The 14,085-nt window shown below is 41.0% G+C and overlaps 1 protein-coding gene across 2 annotated transcripts in view; it reads left to right on the top strand.

Moving 5' to 3' along the window:
- The window catches only part of LOC126297709 (regulator of G-protein signaling 7), a 221,400-nt gene that overhangs the window by 194,848 nt on the left and 12,467 nt on the right, over window positions 1-14,085 (top strand). For both annotated transcript variants that reach the window (XM_049988840.1, XM_049988841.1), the window contains exons 11-12: window positions 5,164-5,350; window positions 6,966-7,058. In XM_049988840.1, coding sequence (XP_049844797.1) covers window positions 5,164-5,350; window positions 6,966-7,058 — 280 coding nt within the window. The remainder of the gene's footprint in view (window positions 1-5,163; window positions 5,351-6,965; window positions 7,059-14,085) is intronic.

The following is a 14,085-nucleotide window of genomic DNA, read 5'->3' as shown; positions in this document are numbered from 1 at the left end:
TCTGTAAGTTATGGGTAGTCTTCTTCTGTTTCCTGGCCTTTATCTGTCATCTTCACTGTGTCAACACGTAAATTTTTGGATTTGGGAATGTTAGTAGTAGAGGATGGCTTGTTGCTCTTCCTGTCACCATCCTGTACATCTCTAGAGTGAATCTTATGTACCCCAGTTGTCTGTGTCTAATGTTATCCAATGTGAAAGGGTGTTTTCTAAATGTTTGGGAATTGAGTAATTGAGGCAGGACCTGGGTAACAGCTCAGTATTCACCTGTTTGGATGTGGGGAACTGCCTAAAAACTACATTCACACTTTCTGGCACACTGGCTCTAATCATTAATTTGCTGTGCAGATTCAATGTGGAGCCAGTACATACGTCTGAATCCCAGAAGCTGCATGTTAATGCTTGCGGGTACCAGGGTGGTTCTAAGTCATAGATAGTGGAAGCCTTTTTATTTCTAGTGCATTAAGAAAGCTTAAGGATGCAACTCTTTGTGTCCAATGAGTAGTTTCTGTTTGAATGTAAAATTACGACATAATAGTATTTTATGCAACATTAATCCGCTTAAGAACTGGCTGTCCATAATTAAAGTTCCAGTTTCAAAATGCTGTAGAAAGAGAACCGCTGCTCTGAATGATGTCGAATTTGAACAGCATATTAATGATGCAGGGGGAAACGTCATGGAAAAAAAAATATCTAACAAAAAATTTTGCCAGTAGGTGGTGCTGTAAGCATCTTAATATAAATGGGGTTGGCTACAAATGAAAGATTAATCGCAATATGATGGCTATGGTTTGAGTTGCTCATTACGCAATGCATACTGTACAATGTGCATGACTGCACAAGACCGCAGCTCGTGGTGTCGCAGTCACATTCTCACTTCCCGAGCACGGGGTCCCGGGTTCGATTCCCGGCGGGGTCAGGGATTTCTCCTGCCTCGGGTGACTGGGTGTTCATGTTGTCCTCATCATTTCATCATCATTCATGAAAGTGGTGGGACTGGACTGAGCAAAGTTTGGGAATTTGTATGGGGGCTGATAACCACGCAGTTGAGCACCCCACGAACCAAACATTACCATCACCATCATAATCATCACCATCACCCTTCCACCATGGCAAGGTAGTACCACACAATATGGGATAAATCAGTTTTGAATTGTCCTGAGGCCAAAAACTGCATTAAAAGTAAAACAACTTTGATTTATAATTTTCGTTAGACAGGTTAAAGATGTTCAGTATGCTGTCCATCATTTTCTGTTACAAGCTGAAATTGAGAAATAGCATGTTTCACAACAGATTTTATCATCTCGTGGATCATGTTCCAAATTCATTGCACAATGCATGTCTTCAGTTCAGCTATATTCATAAATGGAGCACTGAAAACAGCATCTTTCAGATAATGCTACAGCCAGAAGTCACAGGGATTAAGATAAGGTTGTCTGGACAGCTGTGCTGCAGGGAAATGATGGCTGCTAGTTTTAGCATTTCTGAGATGCCTCTGCAGCAGACACATCACTGGCTGGATGCTGTATGGAGCAGCATCATCTTGGACAAAAATGATCCTACCTCACGTCCATACTGTTGAAGGATTGGAATGGTGTCAGCGCACAAGGACTCTCGTAGTGTTTATTAGTGGTACAGGTACAGGACCTACACAACTCATCTTCTTGAAAAAAAATATGCCCTATGGTAAACAATGCTGTCAACATGCACCATACGGTCACTTTGCAGAATGAAGTGGTACTGGTTGATCTGTATGAGGATTTTCTGTTGCCCATATTCCATACTTATGCAAATTGATATGTCCTTCATCTGTTTTCAGAATATTCTGTGGACATTCATTTTCAGCATCCATGTGAGCACAAAATTCCAGTGTACGTGTTTGTCTTCGTGGCAGGTCAGCAGGAAGCAACTCCTGAATATGGTTGATTTTGTATGGATGGCAATGCAGGATATTTCATAGGATTTTATGCACTGTGCTCTCTGGCATGTCCAACATTCAGGCAGTTCCCCATGCACTGCATGTTTGTACACACCACTTGACCCCTCGTGCAATGCTGTGGTCACATCTTTGCCAGATGTCAGATTAACCACTTTCCTCTGTTGCCACATGGCACTTCTAAAGAACCTGTCTTCTCAAAGTTTGTAATCATTTTCTCCAGACCCATATCAGACGTTGGACCAATACCATTTTTCATACCCTTGAGTGACCGGAACTTCTTCAGGTCTACTGGCACACAATCACCATTCTTATAAAAAGAGGTTTGCCAGCAGCTCATGATCTTTCATGGAGACAGTCATGCTGAGCACCTCAGATGCAAACTGAGGAATAGCCTCGTGCTGCTGGACACGCTCAAAATGTAATTTCCCATTAGTTGACTAAAGTCCTGACTTTTTGATCGTCAAAAAATTATACACTTTACTAGCTTTTTGATGAATCCTTTCTTAAGCTATAGAATACAAAACACACACACTTTTTTACAACTACATTGTTATCAGCTGACTACTTGGTGCAGGCACTGTAACTCGGCAGTACAGCTGGAATGAGGGATTGTGTCGGTGGAGTGGGCAATGGGAGAACAGAGGCAGGGAGTGTTGAGGAACACTGGTTGATGGCTGGGAATGAGAGGCAGCAGATACATGGCACAGGAATGTGAGGGAGAGAGAGAGCAGGTGCGCAGGATTGGAATGCACCATGAGCACCTATAATGATCAGCTTGTGCATGTCATGAAGATATAGAGGGGTGGATTGAGTGGAGGAGAAAGAACAGAAGCAGGGGAGACTACAGGGAGGCAAATGCAGAGTAAGAGATTGAGGTGGGTGTGGAGCAGGAGGCTAGCAGAGATTGAGGCCATACAGATTACAGGACCAAAGTATGTTCTGCAGTGACAACTCCCATCTATTTAATTCAGAGAAACTCGCACTGGAAAAGGGGGGGGGGGGGGGTAAGGATGCACAATTTGTTAAGCAGCCATTGAAATTGAGCAAGTGCTCACCAATGTGTTCTGCCACTGGGTGGCAAACTCTGTTCATGGCCACAAATTGGCAATGGCTATTAATTTGCGTGCACAGCCCACATGAAATGCTGTGCAGAAATTGCAGCAGAGCTGGTAAATAACAATACTAATTTCACAAGTCAGCCACTGATAAGAAAGGATAAGCCAGTGATTGATGGGGCTAGAGTAAGATGTGCTGGGTGGGTGTATGGGACAAGTCGTGCTCTTGAGTCTTCTCTGGAGATGTGACCCACATGACAAGAAGTTGCGTTGTGTGTGATATAAGTATGGACTAAGGTACTGCCTGGATTGGGTGGACAACACAATACAGTATTGGAATGAGTAAGGAAAGCCGTGGGTTAATTGTTCTTCATCTCTGGACATGATGGAAAATACTCTTAAGGTTTGGCAAAGGATATAGTTGAGTTTTCCCAGTCTACGATGATATTGCATGATAAGCGGTCGACTTGTATGCTGCTGGTGCTCGGGAGTGTGAGAATGTGGTGTGTGTCTACTGGCTATATTTGGGGGTAGTGCCTGCCTATGAAGGCATTAGTAAGAATATCAGAGTAAAGGGGACCTCTCACCAAAAGGTGTGCACACACGCACACGCGTGCCGTGCGCCCACACACACACACACACACACACACAGATACATGCACACGTGCCCCTACATGATGCTGGGTGGATGCATGATCCATGTGATGCACAGTTGTTGGAGCCAGTGGGGAGTGGCACACACTGAAGATGATGTGAGGATGTGAATTGGGAGGGGATGACAGGATAGAGGTAGGGGACACAGTTGGGTGGAGGGAGCGTGGACAGTGGGTTATCAGTGATTGAGGCCAGGATGATTTTGAGAGTGAAGGATGTGTTGCAAGGATAATCCTGTTTGCTTGGTTGAGATAGAGAGAAGGCCCAGGTTGTGAAGTAGCCATTGTAATTCAGCATGTTAGGCTCAGCTGCATGTTGTCTACTGTGGTGGTCAACTTTATTCTTGGCAACAGTTTGACAGTGGCCATTTATCCTGCTGGACAACTGAATGGTAGTCATACCGACAGAAAAATGTGTTCAGTGTTTGAAGCAGAGTTGGTATATGATGTGGCTGGTTTCACAGGTGGTCTGGGCTCTGATGAGGTAGGATTGGCCTGTGACAGGATTGAAGTAGGACATACTCAGTAGCTAGATTGGGCAGGTCTTGCACCTTGGTCTGCCACTGGGATATGATCCCTGTGGCAAGGAGTTGGGAGTGGGCATGGTGTAGGAATGGACTAGGATGGTGTGTAAGTTGAGTGGGTGACAGAACACCACTTTAGGTGGCGTAGGAAGTATCTTGGGTAGCATGTTCCTCATTTCAGGGCATGATTATAAATAGTCAGAGACCTGACAAAGGAAGCGGTTCAGTTGTTCCAGTCCGGGCTGATACTGGGTGACAAAGGGAGCACTCCTTTGTAGCTGATTCTTGGGGGGGGGGGGGGGGAGGACTGGGTGTGAGTGAGTTATGACACTAACTGTTTATTATTTCAAAAGTAATTGCCATAACTGTTAATACATTTATCCCACTGTGAGACGAGGTGGTCAACACCTTGATCAAAAAATGTTTGTAGTTGCCTGCAGAATTATGATTGTACCCAGGCATGCACATCTTCATCCAAAGCATATTGATGACCACGAATGTCTTTCTTCATGGCTCCTGCCTACATGTTACTTAGGTTGTTTCCACTATGCTGCAGAAGTTTTGCTGGGAGTGCCTTGCACATCCTCCATACAGTCTTGATCCCTCCCCATGCAATGTCCATATTTTAAGGCCCTGAAGAAAAACATCCATGGCCATCTATTTGCTTTGGGTGAATAGGTGCATGCCTGGATACAATCATGGTTCAGTAGGTAACAGCAAACATTTTTCCATTGTGGTTCATCATTGAAATGTATTAACAGTTATGGTGCTTAAGTTGAAATAGTAAGCAGTGTACTTGCTTTTTTCCCATCTGTCTCATTTTCATTTGACTGCTCCTTATATATTAATCTAGATGTCTGAAAGTTTATTTTTGTTTAATATTTAGGCAATATATAGGTAATATTATAGATTCTTGCTTATTGCATAATAATATTCTGCAGTTTATTGACAGAGATTGCAATTAAAGCAATATTTAACTACTTCTTTCTTTATAGATTTTGGGAAGCTGTACAAGAAGTAAAAGCTTTGCCTCAGAAGGATGTCCAGGATAAAGTAAATGAGATTTGGGCTGAGTATTTGGCACCTGATGCTAGCTGTCCAATAAATGTTGATTCCCGTTCCTATGAAATCACCAAAAAGAACATGGAAAGTCCTGATCGGTGGAGCTTTGATGTAGCTGCAGTGAGTTCATTTTGTTATGTTACATTAAAATTAATTGCCTTACATTTCAATATTGTCAGCTTGTGGGATGTACAAGTTGTTCATTGCTCTGTACCATGTTGTTCACCGTGACTGTATTGATACAGATGAGAGGAGGAACATCATTTCCATATAAGAAAAAATGTAGAATTACCCTTGTCATGCAAGGAGGAGCTGTATTTTTCATATACCTTCATGGGACACAGCACCAATGTTGGTGATATCATCTGTGTGCTGACAGAAGATTACTTTCTAAAACCTGGCTACCACCATTTTCTTCAAACTGGTAGCAGCATGAAATTTCTCCAGTAATTTTGAATTGCTGCTACTCAATTTAGTTAGCTATGTTTTGATTTCTTGTTGAAGAAGGAAATTTTGCCAAGATCATATAAGACATTTTGCTGTAAATGATCTATTTTAACAGTCACCCATAGCCTATTTCAAAAAAACTGCATACATTTTAGATTGTTAAGCAGATCCTACAAAACTATTGATTTTATTTGGCATCTTGACAGTTAATCTAGATCACCCATAATGATTTGTTATACTTAGGCAATTAGTGTGTATCTAGTATCCTATTTTGATTTTTAATTTTGTTATGTGGAAAGGCTTCTATGTTCGATTTTTTGCTTCCGTAATACCATTGACACAACCTCTTGGCTAACACCAAATTTCAGCAGTTTTGTTAAAAGCAGATGAAGGAAACAGATGGTGATATGTTGTCCAATACAGCTGAAACCATATTTGAACTGTGATGTAGACATTAGGGTTTACAAGTTTTTCAGATATTTTATATTGTTTTGTCAGTTGCTTTGTGCTGTAAAAAACTCTCTTTGTGTTCTTACTTTTTAAAATATAAGAACTATAACAATAATTACATTTATATCAGTGTATCACACATGTCATTGTGTTTGATTCTTTTTCTTCTTAGATTAAAAGTATGTGATACCTTCATAATTGCTATGAACATTTTCATTTGTAAAATACACACACACACACACACACACACACACACACACACACACTGTCTCTCTCTCTCTCTCTCTCTCTCTCTCTTCTCTCTCTCTCTCTCTCTCTCTCTCTCTCTCTCACACACACACACACACACACACACACACACACACACACACGTATCATAATTAATGGCGTAAACACATACAGTTGAAAGTATGCAATACTAGAAGCAGATACTAGGATTGAACATGCATACCTTAAGACCTATGAGCAATTTTTCATCATCGATACTGTGAAGCAAATCTCTTCTACTGCAAGCTCTTTGCTGATTATCACTTCCTAAAATATGGAAAGCTCTTTGCTGATTATCACTTCCTAAAATATGGAAAGCAAAGAGCTTGCAGTAGAAGAGATTTGCTTCACAATATCAAAGATGAAAAATTACTTGTAGTTCTTAAGGTATGTACTTTTGCCCCTATGTTTACCGAGACGCTTTTCTGTGTGTATTCAGAGGAAAAGAAAAAAAAATGCTTAAGAATAATATAAAGCCTGTTGTATGATTTTCCTGATGCTTGTTTGCAGACTGAATATTATTCAGTAGCACTGTATTGCCAAAATAGCGAAGCATTATTTTCTTTTTCAGGCACATGTTTATCACTTGATGAAAAGTGACAGCTATTCGCGGTATTTAAGATCTGAAATGTATAAAGAATTCTTAAATGGCTCAAAGAAAAAGGTAAGTGTTATATATTTTTATATCCATATATATTTGCTTATAAATACCCGTAGATAGATTTACTCATAAATAAACTACAGTTACATTTCAGGATGAAGTATAGTTGAAATATAAGAGCCTTAAATGGATCCTACACATTTACTTTTAGTTTAAAGATCACCAGTTATTCATCATGATTTGTTTGTCTCTTTCTTTAACAAATTACTCAGTGTTAAGTTTGATTAAAGATTCTTCCTCTAGTATCACAGCCTGACACAAACTATGCTGGTCACTATCATGAACCATGAGATGTTTTTTTAGGACAATAAAACCCTCTACCAGTGCAACTTCAGATACAAGTGTATGTATTTCATATGTGCCTCAAACAGACTTCAGTCCATGTGAGAATAATTTATTACATTTACATTATAATGTACAGGATTTAGGTTACAAAATGGATGCTTTTGAATCATTTATCACAAGACTATCTCCACATTTAGTAATTGTTACAGAACACGAGAAAACAGTGGACAACATTCACTATTGCAAATTAGAAGACTACAACCTAGCTATGTTCTACTGCAGAACACATAATAAAGGCGGTGGTGTTGCAATCTACTCAAGAAAATTTAAGTTCATAACCACCACAAAAAAGTGCTATGGGGGAACAATTTCTGTGTTGACAAAGATTTCGAAATTGTCACATTTTGCACTGTTCCTTTCTATATCAAATCACTTGATGGAGTTTTAAGTTAATTAATGTCAGGTTGTAGAAGTGTAAATCTTGTCATACTGGGAGATCTGAACAAAAACACTTTACATGATAGTCAGGAAAGCAAATGTTTTACACATTGTATCCTATCTTATGGGGCTAAAAATCTTCTTGGACTAGTATGCGCCAGAATAGTAAACACACATAGTAGTTCAATTGATCATGTTATCACAAATTATGACCACATCATCTCAACAGACATTATAAATAGTCACCTCTCAGATCATTTAAGTCAAACACTAGTGCTAAAATATAATGCCAAATTCAAACCAAGAAAAATGTATGAGCACAGGCGAATACTATCTGCAAAACAACAATTACTTCACTAAGACATAGTTTAAGCCAGGAATAATGGGAATAAGTTGTGACTACCATTGTGGTCAACAATAAATGGAACATGTTCACAGAAATTCTGACTGAGTACTTAAATAGAGCCATGCCATTTAAATAAGTGAGTATCCAGAAAAATCAACCTTGAAAATCAAAGCCTCTGCCATTAGATTTTAAAACAAAAGAAGAAATGGAAAACATGAATAGCTTGCACTGACTGACTAACTCAGAGTTACATAAAAAACTCTTCAAGCAGTACAAATATAAGTACCACAAAGAAGTCATGAGATTAAAATTGCAAAGAATCAACTAGGTTCAATAATGTTTTCAAGACTTGCTGGTCAGTTGTAAATAAAATCAGAAACAATGAAAAAGAAACTGAAATTAATAATGTACAATTAACTGTGAATAATGAAGATATCTCTGACCCTCTTCTAGTCAGAAATATTTGTAATAATTACTTCATAGATACTGTTGAAAATGATGTCTCTATTAAACAGGATATACAGCACACATTTGAGTCCAGTAACAAACAGAACTGCAGTACACTACCAGCAGTAAGCATGTATGACATTTTGCAGCTTATTGATAGTCTCAAAAACAAAAAATCTGCAGGATTAGATGAAATTTCTCCACATATATTGAAGAACTACAAACAGGAACTAATGAAACCACTAGTTCATATAATAAACTGTGTTCTCGAAGGTGGTGTGTTTCCTGACAAATTGAAATGGGCTGTAGTTAAACCAGTACACAAAAAGGGGGAAATACAGCATGTACAGATTTACAGAACCATTGCCCCAATCTCAACTTCAGCAAACTGATAGAGAAAATAATATTTTAAAAAAGTCCTGAAACATTACAACAGTGCTGACATATTAAGTGACTTCCAGCAAGGTTTCAGAAGAGGTCGAAGCATCACATCAGCAGCAGTACAATTTGTCCATCATGTACTTGAAAAAATAAATGAAAAATCCTAAGCAGCAGGAGTATTCCTGGACCTCTCAAGGGTTTTGATAGAGTAATCCATGACATGCGCTTATCAAAAATTGCAAAGAGTGGTGTCACTGGAAAACTCATGCAATTGCTAAAAACATATTTAAAGGATAGACAGCAGTGCATGGAGATTATATATTCTAATGGAGAAATACTGGAGAGTAGAAGGTCAAGTATAAGAAATATACATTTTGGTGTTCTTCAGGGCTCCATTTTAGTTCAAGTCCTATTCATATGCTATGTAAATGATTTCCCGAGTCCTCTTGACAATAAGCTGTTAATCACTATGTATGCAGATGATACATCTAGTGTCTGCTATACAGATAGGGAGCCCAGCCCAGTTGAAGAGGTACATAACTTTATTGAAAAGGCAAGAGCTCACTTGAAAGAGACAACCTAAAAGTAAACATAAAAAAAACTAATATTATTCATTTTAAACCAAGTGGCCCAAACAGACAAAATACTGTGATTGATGAAATTCTACCAAAACCTGTACAGATTGTAAATTCTTGGGTTTATGCATAGATGATCGACTTTAATCAAAGTAGCAAGATGATTATGTCTGTAAAAAAATAACACCCAGTCTATATGTATTAAGAACAGTATCACCATATCTTATTCTGAAACCCTAAGGACTGTAAATTATGGATTATCCTTTTTTGTCTTATGGAGTAGTATGGTGGGTGGGTGGGTTGGTGGGTGGTGGGTGGGGGTGGGGTGGGGGGACATGCCAAACTAATATGAAAAGGGTTTTCATGCTGCAGAAGTGAGCCTTGAGGGTCGTAGCAAATGTAAAACTAGGAACTTCTTGCAAACTCCTATTCATTAGGCACAATATTCTCACAGTTTATGCCATGTACACTCCTGGAAATTGAAATAAGAACACCATGAATTCATTGTCCCAGGAAGGGGAAACTTTATTGACACATTCCTGGGGTCAGATACATCACATGATCACACTGACAGAACCACAGGCACATAGACACAGGCAACAGAGCATGCACAATGTCGGCACTAGTACAGTGTATATCCACCTTTCGCAGCAATGCAGGCTGCTATTCTCCCATGGAGATGATCGTAGAGATGCTGGATGTAGTCCTGTGGAACGGCTTGCCATGCCATTTCCACCTGGCGCCTCAGTTGGACCAGCGTTCGTGCTGGACGTGCAGACCGCGTGAGACGACACTTCATCCAGTCCCAAACATGCTCAATGGGGGACAGATCCGGAGATCTTGCTGGCCAGGGTAGTTGACTTACACCTTCTAGAGCAGGTTGGGTGGCACGGGATACATGCGGACGTGCATTATCCTGTTGGAACAGCAAGTTCCCTTGCCGCTCTAGGAATGGTAGAACGATGGGTTCGATGACGGTTTGCATGTACCGTGCACTATTCAGTGTCCCCTCGACGATCACCAGAGGTGTACGGCCAGTGTAGGAGATCGCTCCCCACACCATGATGCCGGGTGTTGGCCCTGTGTGCCTCAGTCGTATGCAGTCCTGATTGTGGCGCTCACCTGCACGGCGCCAAACACGCATACGACCATCATTGGCACCAAGGCAGAAGCGACTCTCATCGCTGAAGACGACACGTCTCCATTCGTCCCTCCATTCATGCCTGTCGCGACACCACTGGAGGCGGGCTGCACGATGTTGGGGCGTGAGCTTAAGACGGCCTAACGGTGTGTGGGACCATAGCCCAGCTTCATGGAGACGGTTGCGAATGGTCCTCGCCGATACCCCAGGAGCAACAGTGTCCCTAATTTGCTGGGAAGTGGCGGTGCGGTCCCCTACGGCACTGCGTAGGATCCTACGGTCTTGGCGTGCATCCGTGAGTCGCTGCGGTCTGGTCCCAGGTCGATGGGCACGTGCACCTTCCGCCGACCACTGGCGACTACATTGATGTACTGTGGAGACCTCACGCCCCACGTGTTGAGCAATTTGGCGGTACGTCCACCCGGCCTCCCACATGCCCACTATACGCCCCGCTTAAAGTCCGTCAACTGCACATACGGTTCACGTCCACGCTGTCACGGCATGCTACCAGTGTTAAAGACTGCGATGGAGCTCTGTATGCCACGGCAAACTGGCTGACACTGACGGCAGCGGTGCACAAATGCTGCGCAGCTAGCGCCATTCGACGGCCAACACCGCGGTTCCTGGTGTGTCCGCTGTGCCGTGCGTGAGATCATTGCTTGTACAGTCCTCTCGCAGTGTCCGGAGCAAGTATGATGGGTCTGACACACTGGTGTCAATGTGTTCTTTTTTCCATTTCCAGGAGTGTATATACTAGAAACTATAATGCTAGTGAAAGAAGATACTAAGATACCAAAAAGAAACATCAATATTCACAGTTATGAAACTAGGGATAGAAAAGACTTTCATATGGTTAACAGAAGATTAACTCTAATAGTGAAAAGCTCCTATGTCAAAGGAGCTGTTCTTAATAACTTGTTACCAAATGAAGTTAAGGTATTGACAGTCAAACAATGACTTATCCAGAAATGCCCTTACAAATTGAATTTATCATGAATTATAATGTAATAAGAAACAATGTAAACTAAAAAAATTGTAACTGTAAAAACTTTATACTTGGTTGAAAATGCAGATGCATGTAAAATTATGTGTTACGAGCAATAAATTGAAATTTAGCGTATGGATACGGAGATCAACACAAAGTTGCTTGCCGAAAAGCAAGCAGAAACTGAAAATTATGGCTGCTTATAGCTTGTGTTCAAATCAGTACCAATGAAGAAAGCTTTAATTGTGTCAAAAAATGAGACAGACAATCGGTGTTTCAAAATCAAAGTTCAAGTTCAGTAAGGCAAGGTGACAGCTGTATTTGGATGCTACAGTACCTTAGGCATAAATGTCAAAATGAGAACTAGTGATCCTGATGCTGTGCTGTGTATTTGTTTCCTGTAGCAGGCCATGTGCTCTCTGGTGAATAAAGTCATCTAGACCGTGCAATAATTTTTATTTATTGTGTCATTTTGACTACTGCCATCATCAGATCAAAACTTAGAACTTGTAAAATAACTCCAGACTCAGTATCACTGAGTTGTTATTGACAGTAAATGTTGTTTTAGAAGTTCTGAGTTTTGATCTGATGATGACACTAGCTAAAACAATGTAAGAAATGTGATCTAGACAGTTTTATTCACAAAGCATCCCCACATGGATTGTGTGTGGTAACCTCTTCTATGCAGATACTATTGCTGCAACTCTTAATTGATTTCCATATTGATAGAGTGGTGGAATGGTGGATCCATTCCCCCCTTTAAGGGGCCCGGGATGAAAGAGGGACCAGCATCTTAGGAAAGCCAGAGGCTGATGGACTTGTCGCTCTGTCAGTGATGTGACTTTGACAAGATGGGGCATCAGTTCAACCTCTATAGTCTCCTCACATTTTATTGCCTGTGGTCACCTCAGCATATTGGGCCTGTGGGTCAACAGACGTTGTACCTATGCCTCACCAGAGAAGAAGGAAAGGAGATTTGGTGGGTAGTGTCTGGGAGGTGACACTTTGGACTAGGACCGGCTCAAGGCATATCCAGCAGTGTTGATAGCCTCAGGTGAGTCGCTGGGCACTGAGAAGATCAGCTCAAGGGACTAACATCATTTAAATATCATGGATGGAGCTGCTTTCAATGTACCACAAGGTGATCTTGCATGGCTGTTACTTTACAGTTGACACCCTCTATGACTGGTGATGACCCTTTGAGTCCACTCTTTTTTATTGCCATATTTGTGGGCCTAAACTAAAGATCCCTTATGCTAATCTGGGAATCACTGTGAAGACTGGGTCAGGCTGTACTATTCAATAGATGTGACTGTGCAACATCTCAGCTGGACAATGACTGTGTATGGGGGTGAATTTATACATAACAAGGAGTGTTATCGTCATCATCATCTTGTGCGTTTGAGCCTTGAACATTCTGACCAACCACTCAGAGGAGTGGTGGTCAGATGTGTTATTCCTTTCCTTTGGTGTGGCCAATTATTGGATACAATAGCATATGCTGCTCCCTCTGTGTCAATGGCACTATATGTTAGGTTAGAGAGAGCATCCAGCACAAATACCCATCTAGCACACTTGCATGAACCTGTGAAGTTGATATACACAGAGGCCCATGGCTATAGAGAGTAGGCCATGGGGAAAAATGTAATGTCCAACCTGACTGAAGTCCTACTTATGTTTGGCAGGCTCAGGCCCTACATTTGATGTTGATGTCAATACTTGGCCAATCTACATGACACCTAGCCAAAGCCTTCATCTTCATCATTCCACAGTGTGCCTAATGTGATACCTCAAGGATGAGAGGCTGGGATGATCTCCCTGCACTTGGACTCTTCTGTGGTCAGCAGAAGTAGCCCTGACTGACATTAAGTTAATGGCACGTCAAAATATAGGTCATTAGTGCTGGATGTGTAGCTTTGAGGAGGTCCTCCTGACGTTAAGTTAGTGGCACATAAAAAAATTGGTCATTAGTACTGGATGTGTAGCTTTAAGGAGGTCCTCCAGACAATCAAAACTTGTCAAATATACGACTTTGCTGAGTGATGGATTTTAATCTGTGAGTCTAGTCACCTCTCAGGCAGTGACAGGGAAATTATCCATTGTGTCTTCAATCTTTTTATCATTCTGCAACCAGGTGTAGTTCTCTTAACTGTAGAAAACAGAAATCTTTGGTGGTGTAAGCAACAGTCCGTTTCATCTTTTCTTTTTGACTTTTATTCACTTGTGCTGCTGTTAGTATTTTAGAGGCACATACAACAGACTGTTGCATGTCATCAGGGGCTTGTGTGACAAATGCATCAATCCCAAATTGGAAAGTATCTGTAACCAGGACTAAACATTTTCTACGTGTACATGTGGTCAGGCAGGGAGCAAACATCAAACACCATTTTATCTTAATGAAATCTGTCTGACAGTCGTAAATCACTGAAATT

This window comes from Schistocerca gregaria, chromosome X (genome assembly GCF_023897955.1).
Source record: "Schistocerca gregaria isolate iqSchGreg1 chromosome X, iqSchGreg1.2, whole genome shotgun sequence".
Classification (NCBI taxonomy): domain Eukaryota; kingdom Metazoa; phylum Arthropoda; class Insecta; order Orthoptera; family Acrididae; genus Schistocerca; species Schistocerca gregaria.
Note: the sequence above shows the minus strand (reverse complement) of the source record. Positions and strands in the feature narration are given on the sequence as shown.